Genomic DNA, 21,477 nt, shown 5'->3' with positions numbered 1-21,477 from the left:
GACAAATCAGGGACCACATATTGTGCTGAAATGGTTTTCAATCATTAGTGGGGTAATTGCTAACTTCCTGTTTTCATGTGGTCATGGTCTTTCAGTGGTTTTTGGACCGCATGGCTGATGACAACTGGTGGCCCATGCAGATCCTCATCAAGTGCCCCAATCAGATTGTTCGACAGGTGAGAGCCCCAATCAGATTGTTCGGCAGTCACTCACTCACTCACACACACACACACACTCATACGCTCTGCCCTGTTGTCCCCCATCAGATGTTTCAGAGGCTGTGTATCCACGTCATCCAGAGGCTACGGCCAGTCCACGCTCACCTCTACCTACAACCTGGAATGGAGGATGGGTACGACTGGTTTCTTATGTACCAATCATCCACCCACTCAATCACTCACAACTGAGAAACATGTTCATTTGTAAGCTTTATAGCGTTAACAATTGATGGCTTACACACACTTTTTTGTTAGCATTTTTCTCACATGAAACTGGTTTGTGATATCCCATGAGTCTATAACGTGGCTTTTGAGCTGATCGTGTTTTGCTGCCACTAGAGGCGTTGCAGCGTGACATCACCGTGTTGTCTGTGTCATTAGCTGGCTGAAAGGTGCCGCGTGTCACCTAGTTGCCCTAGCACTGTGGGCACTTGGAGAGTTTTGTGGCACAACATTGAGGAAAATGGTCACTAACCAAAGAAGTTTCAATTTATAATGTTCTGGAAAAACTCAGGGAGAACTCCATGTTTAATTCTACTATCACCTGGGCCATGTTCATTAGGGTACTTAACAGAGAACGTTTCAACAGAAAACGAAAATGAGAGTTTCTCATTGAACAAGTCCCTTTGTTTCAGTCCATCTTCATTTGTTTGTTAATGAACATGACCTGACAAGTTGTCTGGTGTCACTTCCTGTGTGCGGCCTGCAGGTCTGACGACATGGACGGGCCGGTGGAGGACATTGGCAGCCGCTCGTGCGTGACGCGCTTCGTCAAGACGCTGCTGTCCATCATGGAGCACGGCGTCAAGCCCCACAGCAAACACCTGACTGAGTACTTCGCCTTCCTCTACGAGTTTGCCAAGATGGGAGAGGAGGAGGTGGGTCGTTGATAACAATAGTCATTTTATAGGAAAATGCTCTTGACACTTTTATCCCAAAGGACTTAAGTGTGTAAAGGTGAGTCCCAAATGGCACCCTATAACCAACAGAGTACTACTTTTGACCAGAGCCTGCTCTCTGAGTGCATACATTTTCAGTATGCGTTCTGTGATTCCTGCAGGGCTTGAACCCCATGACCTTGGCATTACCTCACCAAGATAAATGGCTGCAAGGATTTTTAGAGAACAAGGTTTTTGCTAACAGTCTGTTTTCTCTTTTCTCATACCTCCAGAGTCAGTTCCTTCTGTCCCTACAAGCCATTTCCATCATGGTGCACTTCTACATGGGCACCAAGGGGCCTGAGAATGTAAGTATACACTAGGGGGGGGGGTGTGTGTGTGTGTGTGTGTGTGTGTGTGTGTTTCTGTGATTGGGTGTGTAATGACCTGGTCCCCCCCCCAGCCCCAGGTGGAGGTGCTGTCTGAGGAGGAGGGAGAAGAGGAGGATGAGGAGGAGGACATCTTATCCCTGGCGGAAGAGAAGTACCGCCCTGCCGCCTTGGAGAAGATGATAGCTCTCATCGCCCTGCTGGTGGAACAGTCCCGCTCTGAGAGGTAGGGCACTGCCGGGCATGGCATAGCACTGGACAATTTGAGTCTCACCCAGAACTAGACATTGTTGTGACTAGACAATTTGGTATTTACGTTTGCTGGGTCACAGGAAGTCTTCATAGCTTTGGCACAGCACAACATAGTGTTGGTAATACTGCCCAAAAGTTAGCTAGAAATACTACTGCATATAGCACCCAATTTATACTGTTGTCAGTATCAAATCCTCCCGCTTCTTCATATGCTTAATTTTTTTAATCTTCTTTCTAATCCCCCCCCCCCCTTCAGACACCTGACTCTGTCCCAGAGTGACATGGCAGCCCTGACCGGGGGGAAAGGCTTCCCCTTCCTCTTCCAGCACATCCGAGACGGCATCAACATCAGGCAGACCTGCAACCTCATCTTCAGCCTGTGTCGCTACAACAACCGGCTGGCCGAGCACGTGCGTTTTAACGCGCCCACCAATTCACACACTAACGCACGCACCCACAAACAAACACGTCGCCGTTGTTAATGGCAGACCCTGGCCGTGACCCCGCTCTCCGAGGGTGTCTCAGGGAGAGTTGGGATATGCAAAAAGCACAGTTGGTATTAATACATGTTTGAAATAGGACAAATATAAGCACCCACCAAATTATTATTACATAGAGGGGCATAAATTCTCCTGTGTTTTATTCCAGATTGTATCCATGCTCTTCACCTCTATCGCTAAACTGACGCCTGAGGTAAGCACTGATGTGAGAACCTATACTTTTAATCCATAATGCTCTGTCTATTATCCAACTCAATTATTAGTTTGTACAAATCTCAATTTATCCCTCGTGTTCTCTACTTCTTTCTCTCATCCCTCTCTCTCTCTCCCACTCCTTGTCTTCACCCCTCTCTCCATCTCCTACTTCTCCTCCTCCAGGCGGCAAACCCTTTCTTCAAGCTGCTCACCATGCTGATGGAGCTGTCAGGTGGTCCTCCGGGCATGCCTTCCTTCGCCTCTTACATACTACAGAGGATCTGGGAGGTACGGTCACACACACACAACATAAAATCTCATGTTATTTGTCACATGCTTTGTAAACAGAGACCGGTACGGGCCCTTCCCAACAGTGCAGATAGAAAAATATAAATAATAACTTGGTACTGGTACCGCGTGTATATAGCCAAGTCGACGTACAAGGTAATTGAGGTAGATATGTCCATATAGGTAGGGGGTAGAGTGACTAGGCACCAGGATGGATAATAAACAGTAGCAGCAGTGTATGTGATGAGTCAAAAGAGTTGGTGCAAAAAGGGTCAATTCAGATAGTCTGGGTAGCTATTTAGCTGTCTAATGGCTTGGGGGTAGAAGCTGTTCAGGGTCCCATTGGTTCCAGACCGTTTGCGTAAATATCTTTGGCAATATTTAGAGCTTTCCTCTGACACCGCCTGGTATAGAGGGCCTGGGTGGCAGGAAGCTCTGCCTCAGTGATGTACTGGGCCGTACGCCCTGTCCTCTGTAGCACCTTGCGGTCGGTATACCAAGCAGTTGCCGTACCAAGCGGTGACGCAACCAGTCAAGATGCTCTCAATGGTGCAGCTGTAGAACTTTTTGAGGATCTGAGGGCCCATGTCAAATCGTTTCAGCCTCCTGAGGGGCAAGAGGCGTTGTCGTGTTGGTGTGTGTGGACCATGTTAATTCCTTAGTGAGGAACTTGAAGCTCTCGACCCGCGCCACTACAGCGTGTCGACACTGCCAGGTCACTGACCTCCCTATAGGCTGTCTTGTCGTCGGTGATCAGGCCTACCACCGTAGTGTCGTCAGGGAGCTTAATGATGGTGTTGGAGTTAGGTGTTGCCACGCAGTCGTGGGTGAACAGGGAGTACAGGAAGGGACTAAGCACGCACCCCTGAGGGGCCCCAGTGTTGATGGTCAGCGTTGCGGATGTGGTGTTGCCTACCCTCACCACCTGGGGGCGGCCTGACAGGAAGTCCAGGATCCAGTTGCAGAGGGAGGTGTTCAGTCCCAGAGTACTGAACTTAGTGATGAGCTTGGAGTGAACCTAGTCACATAGGTTCATCGGATTCATTGTTCTTTATCAAGTTACTTCAATTAAACATAAATGTATCCATACATTTGTCCTTAATTCACTTTATCAAGTTATTTCAGTTGATCTTGACGTCATTGCCTAAAATATTCAGAAACTTATCCTTTTTGTTGTGTGTGTGTTCTCTCCCAGGTGATAGAGTACAACCCTAGCCAGTGTCTGGACTGGTTGGCGGTGCAGACCCCCAGGAACAAGCTGGCTCACAGCTGGGTGCTACAGAACATGGAGAACTGGGTGGAGCGCTTCCTACTTGCCCACAACTACCCCCGTGTCCGCACCTGTAAGAACACTTGTGATGTCTCTGTCTGGAAGTTCTTACGAACTACACTACATGGCCAAAAGTATATGGACACCTGCTCGTCAAACATCTCATTCCAAAATCATGGCCATTAATATGGAGTTGGTCCCCCCTTTGCTTCTATAACAGCCTCCGCTCTTTTGGGAAGGCTTTCCACTAGATGTTGGAACATTGCTGCGGGGACTTGCTTCCTTTCAGCCATGAACATTAGTGAGGTTGGGCATTTATGTTGGCCAATTAGGCTTTCCAATACATCCCAAAAGTGTTCAATGGGGTTGAGGTCAGGGCTCTGTGCAGGCCAGTCAAGTTCTTCCACACCAATCTCGACAAACCATTTCTTTATGGACCTCGCTTTATTTTAATTTAATTTTACCTTTATTTAACTAGGCAAGTCAGTTAAGAACAAATTCTTATTTTCAAGGACGGCCTAGGAAAAGTGGGTTAACTCCCTTGTTCAGGGGCAGAACAGGGGCATTGTCATGCTGAAACAGGAAAGGGCCTTCCCAAACTGTTGCCACAAAGTCGGAAGTACGGAATTGTCTAGAATGTCATTGTATGATGTAGCGTTAAGAATTCCCTTCATTGGAACTAACGGGCCTAGCCCAAATGTGAAAAACAGCCCTAGACCATTATTCCTCCTCCACCGAACTTTACAGTTGGCACTATGCATTGGGGCAGGTAGTGTTCTCCTGGCATCCGCCAAACCAAGATTAGTCATCGGACTGCCAGATGGTGAAGCGTGATTCATCAGTCCAGAGAACAAGTTTCCGCTGCACCACTTCAGCCATTGCTTTGCGTTGCGCATGGTGATCTTAGGCTTGTGTGTGTGGCTGCTCGGCTATGAAACCCATTTCATTAAGTTCCAGACGAACAGTTATTGTGCTGACGTTGCTTCCAGAGGCAATTTGGAACTCAGTAGTGAGTGTTGAAACCGAGGACAGACGATTTTTACACCCTACGGGCACTCGGTGGTCCTGTTCTGTGAGCTTGTGTGACCTACCACTTTGCGGCTGAGCCGTTGTTGCTCCTAGACGTTTCCACTTCACATTAAGGTACTTTTTTTGTTCATCATTCTATTTTCCATAGTATCAACGCTCTTATTAAACAGTGTTGCTGTGCAAGAGGGGCTTTCTCCTCTCCTTCCTGTCGGTCAGGTTGCCACCGGATACAGGGAGTTAAGAAAAATGTGTTTTATTTTTTCCATCTGGGATCTTCTGTATGTTCGTCTGCATACATATTCTCCTCTCAGTCCTTGTGTAATTATTGCACAGTGAGATCAATGGAAGGTTTCTATAAGTGGGTGAACAATCCAACGCTTGGTGAATTTGGCTTCAGAATGAAAGCAAGAGCTGACGTCGAAGGATCAAATAGCGACTTCGCTAGGAATGCTTGGCTGCCACAAGCCCGGTATTGTGTGTAGCAGTGATAACACCAAGTAAATCTTAAATTTATCCAAACTTAACCATATAAATATCCATCAACAAACTTCTTACTGCTTCTCAGACACATTTCCACTTGCTGAACACGTACTTCTTAGATAAAACATACAGCCTCTAAAGACAATTGTTACGTCGTTGCGGTCTCCCAGCCTTTCATGCAATAGAATAAAATAAATGAAGACTCGTACAAAAATAGTGGTATCAGAATAAAAACGTTGACATCAACAATAAAGTTAATTTGAGTGAGTTGCCCTCAAAGATAAATAAGTAAAGAAATACAACAACTAGATGGAACTGCAACGACGTCTGAAAGAAGTGAGATGAATGACGTGTCCATAAAGCAAATGAATTAAGTAAAGATTTCACTACAACACAACGCCACTCCTTCCTGGTCAGCATTTCCATGGTTAAGGTATGTGGTGCTAAGACCCCTGGCCTTGCACAATCTTGCCTGCATCTAGCTGATCTTAGTTGACCGGGCGAAGAAATTTTGACGAACTGACTTATTGGAAAGGTGGCATCCTGCCACGTTTTAAAGTCACCGAGCTCTTCAGTAAGGTCGTTCTACTGCCGATGTTTGTCTATGACGATTACATGGTTGTGTGCTCTGTTTTCTACACCTGTCAGCACCATGTCCACATACTTTTGTGTATATGTATATAGTGTAGGTTACAAAAAGTTGGCCATAAAACAATCCCCGAAAACAGGTTACGTAGGTGCCCTTTTCAACTTGTTTTATTTGTTACTCCCTCTCTCGCTTCCATCCCCACCTCTCACAGAGAACCAACAGAGAGCTAGGTACCACTGCTGTCCACTGCACTCATCCCCATCATTCTCTTCTCACTCTAGCAAAAGAACGATTGTGTGTAGTTAGCCTAGAAATATATATTTTTTTAAAAGACATTTAGGCAAAACGCTGCTCCAACTCTGAATTCTCTTTCTGTCCCTGTAGCGGCAGCCTACCTCCTGGTCTCCCTGATTCCCAGCAACTCGTTCCGCCAGATGTTCCGCTCCACGCGTTCCCTCCACATCCCCACGCGGGACCTGCCCCTGTCCCCCGACACCACCGTGGTGCTCCACCAGGTACGGTTACACTCTGCAATCCTGTCGCCCTGGGTTCAATTAGTGTTAGGTTCTACTCATGGTGCAGACGGATACTGAGAAAAGCTCAGACCAGATTTATCGAACATGAACCATGTAGCAGATATAGTAGAAAGAGTATGTGGCCTTGTCTGTAGCCAACAGGCTGGAGATCAAATGTACGACAATGTATTAAGACGGACACTTTTTACATCGTGCAGGTTTCTCTGATCAAACTAAATGGCGCCCAATCAACAACAAAAATGCGCTGTCACGTGAACAACCAACAGATCCTAAAAACAGGACAGGTCAAAGTAAAATGGACACTATAGAATCTACAATCACAACTGTTGTCCAGGAGTTTCACCCCATTGTCATGATCAGTGGTTTCAAGTTTGTGTCTGTATTTTTGTATCTGTGTAAGTTGATCATAGCGAAAAATCTAATTTCTGCATTACATGTTGATTCTACCCTGATGAAGACGGCTTGTCTGTCGAAACGTTGGACATGAAATTATTGCATCTGAGCTCCTAGAGTGTGCGGCTCTCCTTGAATTTCTTTATATTACCTGTTGTGTAAACACACTGCAAATATGCTCACGATAACTCCTGATGAAGTTGGGTAGCTGATATTCGGAGCTTAAATAGCCAAATTGATTAGTCACAGGAATCAGGACCAATAAAGCCAATGCAACGGCCTGTTTTACAAATGGTGGGCCTACCACGTGTATGGGCATTCACAAAATTCCATGGCTGGTCGACATGGTAGGCTGCACCCCAGTAAGCACCAGCCAAGGTCTTTCTTTTGTTAGTTTTGTTTTGCCTAGGGAGGCTGAGAGGCAAGGACTGGGCCCTGCATGCAAGTTACACAAGCATATATTTATACCCCGACTAGGCGGATTTCCCCTTCTTGTATGTCTAAGATAAACAATTAGCCTCTGTTGCTGGGCGGAAACTATGTCTGTGCCTCTTTGTTAGTGTCCAGAACCTTTGTGGGCCGGTGTGTGTCTGTGTGTGAGAGGGAGCTGCAGTTAGGGTCATTGGGGCCCCTCTGCCCCCCCCCTCACAGATGTTTCCTCCCTCTTCAACTATTGTCCTTGCCCTTGTTCCTCAGAAACTAACTTGGCTCAACAGCAACCCGACTGTTGCTGTTTTATCTACTTCCTTAGACTCTTAATATACAGCACTAACAGTGTCGGTCTCAGGTCAGACACTTTCTGTACTTCCCCTTGTCGCTACAATAACACACCAGCTCCAACAACCAAATCCTTAACAAGATTACTACTACCAATGAGCTAATTATACAATTATAATGGGCTCAAGTCAAACGGTTTCCATCATTAGTGACAACGTTTCAACCAATCGGGTCTTGGCAATAATATCCATTTGCTGGTATTTTTTGATCACCTGCTCAGATATCTTGTAGTTTGAAGACTTCAAGTACAGATATTTTATTGAAACTGGGAGAAGTGGATATAATTTACAACCGGTAAAGGAGACTTACTGTATCTTGTCAATACATTGTATTATGTATGTACAACGATTTAGATTGAAGTGTACGTGTTTCACAGGAACTGTTTAGAAGTTGTTTATTTTGTATGAAAATGAAAAATACCGAAAAATATCGAATCTTTCCCTTTGCTCCTGTACCAGGTGTACAACCTGCTTCTGGGCCTGCTGGGTCGGGCCAAGCTGTACGTGGACGCGGCGGTGCATGGGACCACCAAGCTGGTTCAGTACTTCAGCTTCATGACCTACTGCCTCATCTCCAAGACGGAGAAGCTCATGTTCTCTGGTTACTTCATGGACCTGTGGAACCTCTTCCAGGTGAGTGGATTGGGGGGGTTGAAAGGGCTTTGTCTGCTTTGGGAAGAATTGACTGGGCTAAATGAGACTGGGATTAGATTGGCATATTAGCCATTTAGAAGTTAGTCTCTTTGCATTCACTGCACTACACTATAATAACTAAATACAGGCATTTGGTCAATCTCAAGGCATGAAAATGAAGTCTATTAGTTTCATTTAGATTTGTTTGGTTCCTTTTTCTCTTCCTCTGTTGTGTGTTCACCTGTACACACCTTATTGAATAATAACACTAGTGATGGTAATGAAATAATTGAGTTAGGGTAAGTGAACTTCTCTGATCTTTCTCCATGTTTCCCCTCCCCCTCTCTCAGCCCAAGTTGTCTGAACCAGCCATCGCCACGAACCACAACAAGCAGGCCCTGCTCTCCTTCTGGTACAACGTGTGTATGGAGTGTCCCGAGAACGTCCGTCTGGTCGTCCAGAACCCCGTGGTCACTAAGAACATCGCCTTCAACTACATCCTGGCCGACCACGACGACCAGGAGGTACAAATAATACATTTTAGCTGCAAAGCCCCCTAATATAAAAAAATATATATATATATAAACAAAATGAATCTAGTTTCGAGCAGAGGCAACGATGTCCTAGCAATAGAAACGGTACCACTTGGTCAACCGTTGGGAAGCATGACGCTAAATTGGGCAACTTAACCATGTTTGCCAAGTTGCATGATTCTAGCTGAAAAAGGCGATGAGTTATGTGTAGTCCATGTTTGGCACAGTGCCTCCGTGGCTTAACGATACCATGGAAATGCCATATACTACTGTCCTTTCCAACTGAAGGTTTACCAAATTCCACGCCACTACGTCCAACAGTTCTATAGTTAGAACCTTCAGTGCAAGAAGCGCCTTCCACTGGCAAAGAGAGCGGCCATCTCTGAAACAATTTATGTAAATGTACAAAATGTTACTAGCAAAAACACAACAGCCGAAGAAGAAAGGTAGGCCAGTCGCTAGAGGTGAGTCTGAAAGTCTGCTTGAAATGATTTCCCAACAGGTGGTGCTGTTCAACCGGGGAATGCTGCCGGCGTACTACGGCATCCTGAGGATGTGCTGCGAGCAGTCGCCCGCCTTCACCCGCCAGCTGGCCTCGCACCAGAACATCCAGTGGGCCTTCAAGAACCTGACGCCGCACGCCAGCCAGTACCCGGGGGTGGGTGGTCCGGCTGACTGACTCCTCTGTCCCTTTGTGTATAAAGGGAAGATGACCTGATTTGACTGGGTGCTGGTGTGTGTTGTCTGTCTGTGTGACTGTTCGTCTGTCTTTTTTTCCTCTCTTACTGCGTCAGGCGACTTGTGCCTCTGTAATACTGCCTGTGTCCATGACCCCTCAGGCGATTCATTAGTCCCTTGTGCCTTGTCCAGTATCATCCTCTTCATGAGCAGATCAGATGGATAATAGTAGGGGCTAGGCCTCAGATGTTTCTAGATGGTCTCTCTGACTCCTGTATGAGGTTGATTTGCGTTTTGTCTCTGTTGCCTCTGACTACTTACTGTCTGGTGTGTGTTTGTCCCCCTGGTTCTCTGACCACTGTCTGGTGTGTGTTTGTCCCCCTGGTTCTCTGACCACTGTCTGGGGTGTGTTTGTCCCCCTGGTTCTCTGACCACTGTCTGGGGTGTGTTTGTCCCCCTGGTTCTCTGACCACTGTCTGGGGTGTGTTTGTCCCCCTGCCTCTCTGACCACTGTCTGGGGTGTGTTTGTCCCCCTGCCTCTCTGACCACTGTCTGGGGTGTGTTTGTCCCCCTGCAGGCGGTGGAGGAGCTGTTTAACCTGATGCAGCTGTTTGTGGCCCAGCGGTCAGACATGAGGGAGGAGGAGCTGGAGGACGTCAAGCAGTTTAAGAAGACCACCATCAGCTGCTACCTCCGCTGCCTGGACGGACGCTCCTGCTGGACCACACTCATCAGGTAGCACAGAGCACACACACACACGGAGAGGGAGAGGGACGCACGGAGAGGGAGAGGGACGCACGGAGAGGGACGCGCGGGGAGAGGGACGTCCCTCTCTCTGTGCGTCCCTCTCTCTCTGTGCGTCCCTCTCTCTCTGTGCGTCCCTCTCTCTCTGTGCGTCCCTCTCTCTCTGTGCGTCCCTCTCTCTCTGTGCGTCCCTCTCTCTCTGTGCGTCCCTCTCTCTCTGTGCGTCCCTCTCTCTCTGTGCGTCCCTCTCTCTCTGTGCGTCCCTCTCTCTCTGTGCGTCCCTCTCTCTCTCTGTGCGTCCCTCTCTCTCTGTGCGTCCCTCTCTCTCTGTGCGTCCCTCTCCCCGCGCAGGGAGACGGGGCGCAGCGCGCAGGGGAGACGGGGCGCGCGCAGGAGACGGGGCGCGCGCAGGAGACGGGGCGCGCGCAGGGGAGACGGGGCGCGCGCAGGGAGACGGGGCGCGCGCAGGGAGACGGGGCGCGGCGCACAGAGAGAGACGGGCGCGCGCACAGAGAGAGAGACGGGGCGCGCGCGCACAGAGAGAGACGGGGCGCGCGCGCACAGAGAGAGACGGGGCGCGCGCGCGCAGGGAGACGGGGCGCGCGCGCAGGGAGACGGGGCGCGCGCGCGCGCAGGGAGACGGGGCGCGCGCGCGCACAGAGAGAGACGGAGGCGCGCGCGCAGAGAGAGAGACGGAGGCACTCGCGCGCACAGAGGGGGAGACGGAGGCGCTCGCGCGCACAGAGGGGGAGACGGAGGCGCCCGCCCGCACAGAGGGGGAGACGGAGGCGCCCGCCCGCACAGAGGGGGAGACGGAGGCGCCCGCCCGCACAGAGGGGGAGACGGAGGCGCCCGCCCGCACAGAGGGGGAGACGGAGGCGCCCGCCCGCACAGAGGGGGAGACGGAGGCGCCCGCCCGCACAGAGGGGGGAGACGGAGGCGCCCGCCCGCACAGAGGGGGAGACGGAGGCGCCCGCCCGCACAGAGGGGGAGACGGAGGCGCCCGCCCGCACAGAGGGGGAGACGGAGGCGCGCATGCGCCCGCGCGCACAGAGAGAGACGGAGGCGCGCGTACACAGAGAGAGGGATGCGCCCGCGCACACAGACAGAGAGAGGGGCGCACACACAGAGGGACGTGCACAGACACAGAGAGGGGTGTGCGCACACAACACGCGCACAGACACAGAGAGGGACGCATGCGCACAGAGAGGGACGCATGCGCACAGAGAGGGACGCATGCGCACAGAGAGGGACGCATGCGCACAGAGAGGGACGCATGCGCACAGAGGGGGACACACACAGAGAGAGAGGGACACACACAGAGAGGGACACACACACTCACAGATAGGGGGACACACACACACACAGGGGACACACACACACACACACACAGATAGGGGGGGACACACACACACACAGAGGGACACACACACAGATAGGGGGGGACACACACACACAGAGAGGGACACACACACAGAGAGGGGGACACACACACAGAGACACACACACACACAGAGATGGGGACACATACACACACACACAGAGAGGGGGACACACACAGAGAGGGGGACACACACACAGAGAGGGGGACACACACACAGAGAGGGGGACACACACACAGAGAGGGGGACACACACACAGAGAGGGGGAGACACACACAGAGAGGGGGGGACACACACACACAGCGAGACACAGAGAGGGACACACACACACAGAGAGGGACACACACACACAGAGAGGGACACACACACACAGAGAGGGACACACACACAGAGAGAGAGAGAGGGGGACACACACAGAGAGGGACACACACACACACACACACACACAGAGAGGGACACACACACAGAGAGGGACACACACACACACAGGGACACACACACACAGAGAGAGAGAGGGGGACACACACAGAGAGAGAGAGGGGGACAGACACACACAGAGAGGGACACACACACAGAGAGAGAGAGGGGGACACACACACACAGAGAGGGACACACACACAGAGAGCGAGGGGGACACACACTCACAGAGAGGGACACACACACACACACACACAAAGAGGGGGACACACAGAGAGAGAGAGGGACACACACACAGAGAGGGACACACACACAGAGAGAGAGAGGGGGACACACACACAGAGAGGGACACACACAGAGAGGGACACACACAGAGAGGGACACACACACACAGAGGGACACACACACAGAGAGAGAGGGGGACACACACACACACAGAGAGGGAGGGGGACACACACACTCACAGAGAGGGAGGGGGACACACACACACACACAGAGGGACACACACACACACACACAGAGAGAGGGACACACACACACAGAGAGAGGGACACACACACACAGAGAGAGGGACACACACACACAGAGAGGGACACACACACAGAGAGGGACACACACACACAGAGAGGGACACACACAGAGAGAGAGGGACACACACACACACACACACAGAGAGGGAGGGGGACACACACACTCACAGAGAGGGACACACACACACACACACACAGAGGGACACACACACACACAGAGAGGGGGACACACAGAGAGAGAGAGGGACACACACACACAGAGAGGGACACACACACAGAGAGAGAGAGGGGGACACACACACACAGAGAGGGACACACACAGAGAGGGACACACACAGAGAGGGACACACACACACAGAGGGACACACACACAGAGAGAGGGGGGACACACACACACACACACAGAGAGGGAGGGGGACACACACACTCACAGAGAGGGACACACACACACACACACAGAGGGACACACACACACACACAGAGAGAGGGACACACACACACACACAGAGAGAGGGACACACACACACACACAGAGAGAGGGACACACACACACACACAGAGAGAGGGACACACACACACACACAGAGAGAGGGACACACACACACACACAGAGAGAGGGACACACACACACACAGAGAGAGGGACACACACACACACAGAGAGAGGGACACACACACACAGAGAGAGGGACACACACACACACACAGAGAGAGGGACACACACACGCACACAGAGAGAGGGACACACACACAGAGGGAGGGGAACACTCTCATTTGCCACCAGGATCATGTTCATAAGGCACCACGTTGAAGAAAACGGACTGAAACAGGGACTACCTGGAATGGTCCAATAGGACACAATCATTTGTTGCAAAACGTTTTAAAACATTTTCCGGTGCGTGCCCTAAAACACGGCCCAGATACGAAGCATCTGCAGAGTTTAAAAAAACATGAACACACGGCAACTCAACCAGAGAAACGTCTGATGCCTTTTAGAGAATCATATGGGCGCTGTCTTACTTTTTGAGATGAAAGCAATGTGAAATCCAGAATATGTCCATGATGTCCATGATATAGTGTAACTGTGTTTTGTGTTCTTCCCCAGTGCCTTCCGTGTGTTGTTGGAGAACGATGAAGACCGACTACTGGTGGTCTTCAACAGAGGACTCATCCTCATGACAGAGGTACGTCGAGACCTTCTGCACCAATTATGGTTTTTAGGCTTATATCAAACCATTTCTACATTGCTTCGTTTCACTGGCTTGTATATTATAGTTTGGAGTTAGTTGTGGGGTTGGGGGGTAGTCTCGGAAATCAAGGTTTGGTTAACGGGTTGAAAATGTAAATAATATTAGAGTTGAATGTAGTTTTATTCTCTGTCCAATATAAGATCTTTTATATATTTTTTAAGTTTCTCAATGTAAAGGGTGTCCATAGAGGTTTTTCATGACATCAGCTGTTGCATAAATCGTTACCTGTCATTTGACGTGCCCCTCCCTCCCTCCCCTCTCTCCATCCTGCAGTCTTTAACACCCTACACATAATGTTGGTAGTTTGATGAAGTTTCTTCATTGTGAGCTGTTTCCTGTAAAATAATATTTTACTATAAAGTGTAGGAATGTTCATTTCTTAGGCCAAGGGTTCTAGCATTGGCAACGGTTTGATGTGCCCCTCTCGCTCTCTCTCTCTCTCTCTCTCTCTCTCTCTGTTTCTGTCTCTCTCTCTTTGTCTCTGTTTCTGTCTCTCTCTCTCTCGGTTTCTCTCTCTCTCGGTTTCTCTCTGTCTCTCTCTGTCTCTGTCTCTCTCTGTCTCTCTGTCTCTCTCTCTGCTTCCTGCAGTCGTTCAACACCCTGCACATGATGTACCACGAGGCCACAGCGTGTCATGTGACGGGGGACCTGGTGGAGCTGCTGTCCATCTTCCTGTCGGTACTCAAGGCCACGCGGCCCTATCTGCAGCGCAAAGGTCAGCAAAAGTAAACGTTAAGATTCACCCCCTTGTGAATAAGCCCTGTGTTCTTCTGTCGGAGCCTTCTGTTAACTAGAGCTCGGTGACTTGCCTTTTTTTTTTTTATTTAGGGACCCTGTAAAAGTCTCTGTACAACCTGTGTTGTTCTCCTATAGACGTGAAGCAGGCTCTTATCCAGTGGCAGGAGAGGATCGACTTTGCCCACAAGCTGCTCACCCTCCTCAACTCCTACAGCCCTCCGGAGCTCCGCAACGCCTGCCTGGGTAAGAACACACAGACAGTTTGGATCATATTTGACCACATTTTCCCCTCTAAACTATTCCACATAGTATATACAATAGAGCTTTGGAACAATTCCAATCACTCAAGGGAATAATACCTGTTGTATGTAAAATGAGATGTCACTAGTAGTTCCTGGGTTATTCTGTTCCCCCTCCAGATGTTCTGAAGGAGCTGGTCCTGTTGAGTCCCCATGACTTCCTGCACACTCTGGTGCCCTTCCTGCAGCACAACCACTGCACCTACCACCACAGCAACATCCCCAGTGAGTGACCCCCCCCCCCCCTCCTCCAGCTGCTACACTTAGAGCTTGTCTTATGTACTGACGAAGCTTAATGAGGACAAACGCAAGCAATCAGGAGAACAATGCCGATGATGGATAGTACTACACGGCTATCCTAAGGACCCTGGCTCTGTCTGTAGCCTCTGGTTCTCCAAGTGCAGGCCAGAGTACCGGGGGAGTCTTTGACTGTCCTGGCCTCTCCGTGCCTGAGGCAGCCACTCAACTGTCCTACACATATCTAGAAAGGGACAAAAAACAACATGTATTTACGTTTGTACACAGTGTCCTTTGGGCCTTACCTGCCCTGCAGAGAGAACATCAAGCTGATGGGAGGCAAGAACAACGTCAGGCCTCCCAGACCTGAACTCAACATGTGCCTCCTGCCTTCCATGGTGGAGACCAGCAAGGTGTGTGTCTATGAATAGTACCACTGCTTCATGTCTCTTGGGCAGTTTGTCATTTTCTTAACATAAAGACCATCTTTGGCACCAAGATCATGTCAGGTTTGATAGAACAGTGGTCTTAAGTGCTAAAGAGGAAGTTTATGTTTTAGGGGAAATCGCAGATTGTTGTTGTTGTAAGGGAGGTGGTTGTTGTAAGGGAGATGGTTCTCGATAGCTTACCTGGTTAAGTGAAGGTTCATTTAAGATGGAAGAGAATCTGTCCTACCTGGTTAAAATCATGGTTGGATAAGTGGAAACGGTGCCCCGTGGTGCCACCGCTGAAGTTCCCTCTGGGTAAAATAAAGTGGTTTATGTATGCATGTTTTTTTAGCAATTCAAGGTCTGTTCATTTCATGTGTATATTTGCGCTAGTGTGGTATTCCTGCTATCATTGAGAAGGATCATCAACTTCCATATATCTCTCTCTCTCTCTCTCAGGGTAAAGATGAGGTGTATGACCGGATGCTTCTAGACTACTTTCTCTCCTACCACCAGTTCATCCACCTGCTGTGTCGAGTCGCCATCAACTGCGAGAAGTTCACCGAGACCCTTGTCAAACTAAGTGAGTGTGTGTGGATGCGTTTCTAATGACTAAAAAGGCTGTCTGTCTGGTTGTGTGTGTGTGTGTGTATCTGGTGTGCCGCCAATGTGACCATGTCTCTCTGCTCCAGGTGTCCTGATAGCGTACGAGGGCTTGCCTCTGCACTTGGCCCTCTTCCCCAAGCTGTGGACGGAGCTTTGCCAGTCTCAGGTAAATAACACACACTTTCACAAACACTTTAACACACTCACTCAAATACAGTCTCACACACAATACTCGGACACATATGCATACTATTTCTCTCACTTGCAAACACACTTAACACACATCCAAATCTACAAACAAACACACATCAAATTAAACAAACGCACTACTTGTACGTTGTCACCGCCATCTCCCGTGCTGTTCTGTAGTCGGCCCTGGCTAAGACATGTGTGAAGCTTCTGTGCGAGGACCCGGCGTTCGGCGAGTACATCAAGTGCATCCTGATGGACGAGAGGACCTTCCTCAACAACAACATGGCCTACTCCTTCCTCACCTGCTTCCTGCACAAGGTAGCCATTTTGGAGCCATCGCTACCATCCGTTTATTTCAACACTGACAGCCTCTGCTTTAGCCTGTTTTTATAGCGTGTCATTTCATTTATGCATCCAATGTTGACGTGCAACCCTCTACCAAGGTTTCCTGCTAGTCTGAGTCCCAGATCTGTTTTGCCGTCTTGTCAACTTCAAATGACCGCAATGGTGTTGGCAAGACTGCAAAATCTGATCTCGTACTCAGGCTAACCCCTTGCTACTTTAAATACCAAGTCGATGGGCCTTTCGAGTGCATGACCGTACGTGTGTGTGTGTCATCTCTCAGGTCCAGAGCCAGGTGCTGTCAGGCCCCAGCTGCGCCAACCTGATCAGTCTGCTGGTGACCAACCTGCTGAACGAGTACCACAGCCTACAGCCCGAGCTGGCCTCGCACCGCCTGGAGCTGAGCAAGACCAGTGGCCTCCTCAACGCTGTCAGTACCCCTTATTCATGCCCTTATTCACGCCTTATTCACATTCTGTTAATGCACTATTCATGCCTTATTCACATTCTGTTAATGCACTATTCATGCCTTATTCACATTCTGTTAATGCACTATTCATGCCTTATTCACATTCTGTTAATGCACTATTCACATGCCTTATTCACATTCTGTTAATGCACTATTCATGCCTTATTCACATTCTGTTAATGCACTATTCATGCCTTATTCACATTCTGTTAGTGCACTATTCATGCCTTATTCACGTTCTGTTAGTGCACTATTCATGCCTTATTCACGTTCTGTTAGTGCACTATTCATGCCTTATTCACGTTCTGTTAGTGCACTATTCATGCCTTATTCACGTTCTGCTTGTGCACTGTGCCTTATTCACGTTCTGCTTGTGCACTGTGTGCCTTATTCACGTTCTGTTAGTGCACTATTCATGCCTTATTCACGTTCTGTTAGTGCACTATTCATGCCTTATTCACATTCTGTTAGTGCACTATTCATGCCTTATTCACATTCTGTTAGTGCACTATTCATGCCTTATTCACCCTCTACTCGGGCCTTATTCATGCTTACTCGTTAATTCCATAGTCATGCCTTACTAGATTGTCATTCCCTGTTCAAATGCTATTCTCTACTAGATAATCACTTATCTTTTGTCCCTCTCCCTCCCTCTCTTCAGGACCTGCGAGCGTTGGCGTTGATGTTGTCCATCCACACCCCCCAGGCGTTGGACCCGGCTCTGGGTCCGGCCCTGCAGGAGTTGCTGTCCAAGTGTAACGCCTGTGTGCAGCAACGCAGCTCGCTCGAACAGGAGGCCAAGGACCGCAAGGCCAAAGGTACCACACATACAGTATACTGTCACAAACTTGGAAAATGGAAACGCATTGATGGTAGTCAATGTGTGGTGTCTCTTTCAGCCTATTGTCACTTAATAGTGTAAGCAGATAACAGGGTTGGACTATGTGTCATTTAAACTCGTTGGGAAATGATGAATTGAAGTTGGAAGTGCTGATGGTAGTACTACCTGTACACAGATGTAAAGGTTAATCACCTGAGTTTCTTCTCTGTCTCTCAGCGGAGGAGGAGGGCGCCACCCCAGTGAAGCGCCGGCGGATGAGTAGCGACGACGGCCCCGGGGAAGGAACCAGCGCCGGCACCAGCACCGGGGGTGTGACCGTATCCGGACCCACCTCCTCCTCCTCCCACCCCCCATGTGTCGACCTGAAGCCGGAGCACCAGGAGGTACTGACTCCCACCAGCACCTCAGACACAGAGACACGGGACTCCTCGTCCCTCATCGACCCGGGAACCGAGCACGACCCGCCCTCACCGGATCCTACTGCTGCCACCAGTTGCAGCCAACCCCCTGGGGACGCCTCCCCCAAGGAGGAGAAGATGGAGGCTTCCTCTTCCTCCTCTTCCTCATCATCATCCTCTTCCTCCCTCCCGGAGACGGGAGAGTTGTCGTACGGCGGCGGACAGGGGGGGGAGAAGCAGTCGTCTCAGACTCAGCAGGCAGCCATGGCAGGAGCGGAGGAGGAAGAGAGGAGGGAAGCAACGGCGGCAATGGATGAGACAAAGGAGGAGAGGGAGACGGGCTCTAAGACTTGCGGAGGCTCGGCCGCTCTGGCCTCGGAGGACCTGGCCTTCCCATCTGCCCTGGGCCTGGCTGGAGAGGGGCCAGAGGTCCCAGGGTGCAGTAGCCACGCCCCCTCGCAGGCTCTGACGAACTCTGCCCCGCCTCCGGACACTCTGGAAATGCTCTACAGGACAGTGGAGGCCACTATCGCCGTGGTTACAAAACTATTTGGGAAAGGGCCGTGCTCCGCCTCCTCGTGACATCCCCGTTATTGCTCTCAGCACCATGAGCCCTTTTTAAAATCTTTTTTGTCTGTTATTTTTTTCTCTAAATGAATTATGCTATTTCGTTTAACACTTTTCTTTCCCTGTTTTCATCCTTTCGTTTGTTGTTTCCCTTTTCTGTGTGTGTTGCGTTGGCCTCTGCTGATGTGCTTCTGTCAGTTCTTGTGCTCCGGTATGTCACGCGATCACTCCTCCTCAGCTTCAATGGCAGAAGAAGGCTCCAGACAGCATGCTCCCAAATGACTATAAACATGCACAGCCGCCAATCCATTGGACGAAAGAGATCGATGGATCGGCAAAAATAATTTTTTTTTTACCGATTTCAGAGTTCTCTTTGAAGTGATGTATTTGTTTGAGGTTGTTGTAACGGGGAAAGGTTTACAGGAATTTTAGTCTCTTCTGTATGCAATTTAATTTGATTGCATTTTTACTCTGTATAAAATGGTGTCCTCTGTGCCAGTTTTGTACTTTATGAAAGAGGCAAAAGTTGCCTTGCGTTTTTTCTGTGGTTAATATCCAATACTAAGTTTACCTGTACATTAAAAAACCACAAGAAACTTGATTCTGTAAAGAATCTTCTCTAGTTGTTGCCTGGCGACTATATATATATATATATATATATATATATATATATATATATATATATATATAAATACACACACATAATGGTGCTTTATTTGACACGATATCTGTGGGTGAAATAAAGCAGACTTGGTGTAACAGTTGGAGCTTTATTTTATTTACTGAAAATACATTCCATAATCTATTGTCATTCTTGCTTCTTCTGGTTGTTTTGTTTCTTTTTTTATTTATTTCGATATAGCATAAATTAATAAAAATTGTTATATGAATAATTATGAACTGAAAACCACAATGAGCTATGATAAAAATTTTTTTCTATAGCGTCCTCGAACATCGTGGATTTAATCTGATTTATTGTTTTAAGGATCCCCCGTACAGCCTTCACCGTGGTCGTAAGGTTTACTAAAATGTTTCCAGACTTATTCCGCTACACGTTACACTGCTGTGAAGAACCACAATCATTTTAATTGAACCTTGTCTTTATCAAATCAAATGTATCCCATTTAGATGGAGTATGTTTTCAAGAGAATCCTGGTCCTGAGTCTGCAGCAGTTTTGAGAAGTTTTGCTCTATACCTTAACAATCTAACATATGCTGTGATGGTGTAAGTCCTGCACAACCCAATGCTAGATCAGTGTTTTGAAACAGATAGTCTTGAAACTGTCCTTGAGAGGTGGACATGCAGTTGGTTACTCTACGTTACCCAATCCTGGTCTTGAGAGACCCGTGTGTGTATGATGGTATTTTATCATAACCATCCTCTCTGTAAAAATGTTCTATTGATTTGTTACAGGGTACTGAATACCAGTTTACACAGGGACCCTTCAGGCAGGTGTGTAACTTGGGGGGGGGGGGGGGTTTATTAGAAACACGTCAATTTGAACCCCCCCATTAATATGCCATGATTAATTTGATTTCCAACTGTAAAGTGCCAAGCAGCTGCTGTCTTTCTGGCTTTGCACCACAGAATCAGTTCCTCATTTTATGGTCGTATCCCCCCACTGCAAAATATGCTTTTGGACTGGCCCATGGTAAGCGCAGCACTGCGCACAATGCGGTATAGGCTACACTCGAATGTTCCAAAATGCAATTGGAGGGAGCCGTTCCAAAAAGTGCACAGTACGTCAGTGGTTCTATGTGACCGATATTAACATTTAGAAAGAGGGGAGATCTAAAGATGCAACAACTAGCATGGGTTGCTAATATGACTAGGATTGTCTTGGGCTGCTGGAAAATGAAATGAAGTTGATAGAAACCCAGTAGAACATGTTAGAAATTCTGGTTTCAATGGAATAAGGAACTGTTTATAAAAATCCCTCAACATTTCATGGTCTGATTTTCGCTAGGCTACTTTGGAACAAGGTAAGACATGCCTCAAAGTGACTTAAAACCTCCAGGTTTTAAACCATTAAGTTTTCATATTAGTTTTCAAATGCTGATTGCCTCCGTTCAGATTTCAAGGTGGTTGACGTGTGTGGTGCGCAACAGGCACTGGCCTTTCTCGCAGCTCTTGTGACCATTTGATCAGAACGAACCGTGCCTTGAGTATGTCAACAGAACGAGCCTTTACATTCATTTTAATTATCTTAAATTATATTTGTCAAACATAACTGCCTTTAAGCCTATTTATGTAATTAAATGTTTGGCAACATTTTCTGGTGCCTCCATGTCAGCATCAGTGTGGACAAATCACCTTGGCTATGCTTTGAGATGTTGGCTAACCAACACGAGCCGCCAGAAAAGCTTCAATGCGCCCAGGCAGTACATTCGGAAAGTACAT

At 48.6% G+C, this 21,477-nt stretch overlaps 1 protein-coding gene and 2 non-coding genes across 8 annotated transcripts in view; all 3 read left to right on the top strand.

Moving 5' to 3' along the window:
• The window catches only part of LOC106585779 (ubiquitin carboxyl-terminal hydrolase 34), a 61,069-nt gene extending 41,392 nt beyond the window's left edge, over positions 1 to 19,677 (top strand). For 4 of the 6 annotated variants that reach the window (XM_014172436.2, XM_014172414.2, XM_014172422.2 and 1 more), the window contains exons 54-78: positions 96 to 176; positions 267 to 352; positions 928 to 1,096; positions 1,390 to 1,464; positions 1,560 to 1,711; positions 1,994 to 2,147; positions 2,386 to 2,442; positions 2,616 to 2,720; positions 3,916 to 4,063; positions 6,473 to 6,603; positions 8,253 to 8,426; positions 8,777 to 8,950; positions 9,462 to 9,617; positions 10,215 to 10,372; positions 13,815 to 13,893; positions 14,548 to 14,674; positions 14,833 to 14,940; positions 15,117 to 15,221; positions 15,522 to 15,646; positions 16,121 to 16,244; positions 16,354 to 16,433; positions 16,637 to 16,777; positions 17,085 to 17,231; positions 17,932 to 18,088; positions 18,328 to 19,677. In XM_014172436.2, coding sequence (XP_014027911.2) covers positions 96 to 176; positions 267 to 352; positions 928 to 1,096; positions 1,390 to 1,464; positions 1,560 to 1,711; positions 1,994 to 2,147; positions 2,386 to 2,442; positions 2,616 to 2,720; positions 3,916 to 4,063; positions 6,473 to 6,603; positions 8,253 to 8,426; positions 8,777 to 8,950; positions 9,462 to 9,617; positions 10,215 to 10,372; positions 13,815 to 13,893; positions 14,548 to 14,674; positions 14,833 to 14,940; positions 15,117 to 15,221; positions 15,522 to 15,646; positions 16,121 to 16,244; positions 16,354 to 16,433; positions 16,637 to 16,777; positions 17,085 to 17,231; positions 17,932 to 18,088; positions 18,328 to 19,091 — 3,777 coding nt within the window. In that variant the 3' untranslated portion in view covers positions 19,092 to 19,677. The remainder of the gene's footprint in view (positions 1 to 95; positions 177 to 266; positions 353 to 927; positions 1,097 to 1,389; positions 1,465 to 1,559; positions 1,712 to 1,993; positions 2,148 to 2,385; positions 2,443 to 2,615; positions 2,721 to 3,915; positions 4,064 to 6,472; positions 6,604 to 8,252; positions 8,427 to 8,776; positions 8,951 to 9,461; positions 9,618 to 10,214; positions 10,373 to 13,814; positions 13,894 to 14,547; positions 14,675 to 14,832; positions 14,941 to 15,116; positions 15,222 to 15,521; positions 15,647 to 16,120; positions 16,245 to 16,353; positions 16,434 to 16,636; positions 16,778 to 17,084; positions 17,232 to 17,931; positions 18,089 to 18,327) is intronic. The other 2 variants (XM_014172427.2, XM_014172402.2) reach the window with 1 other exon arrangement.
• Positions 547 to 674, top strand: LOC123739827 (small nucleolar RNA SNORA17). The gene has a single exon (XR_006767946.1). It is a non-coding gene; the product is annotated as a small nucleolar RNA SNORA17 (small nucleolar RNA).
• Positions 15,347 to 15,475, top strand: LOC123739772 (small nucleolar RNA SNORA44). Its single transcript, XR_006767925.1, has one exon. It is a non-coding gene; the product is annotated as a small nucleolar RNA SNORA44 (small nucleolar RNA).
• Positions 19,678 to 21,477: the final 1,800 nt, after the last annotated feature.

Source organism: Salmo salar, chromosome ssa02, assembly GCF_905237065.1.
Source record: "Salmo salar chromosome ssa02, Ssal_v3.1, whole genome shotgun sequence".
Classification (NCBI taxonomy): domain Eukaryota; kingdom Metazoa; phylum Chordata; class Actinopteri; order Salmoniformes; family Salmonidae; genus Salmo; species Salmo salar.
The sequence above is the reverse complement of the archived record's forward strand: the minus strand, read 5'-3'. Positions and strand labels throughout refer to the sequence as shown.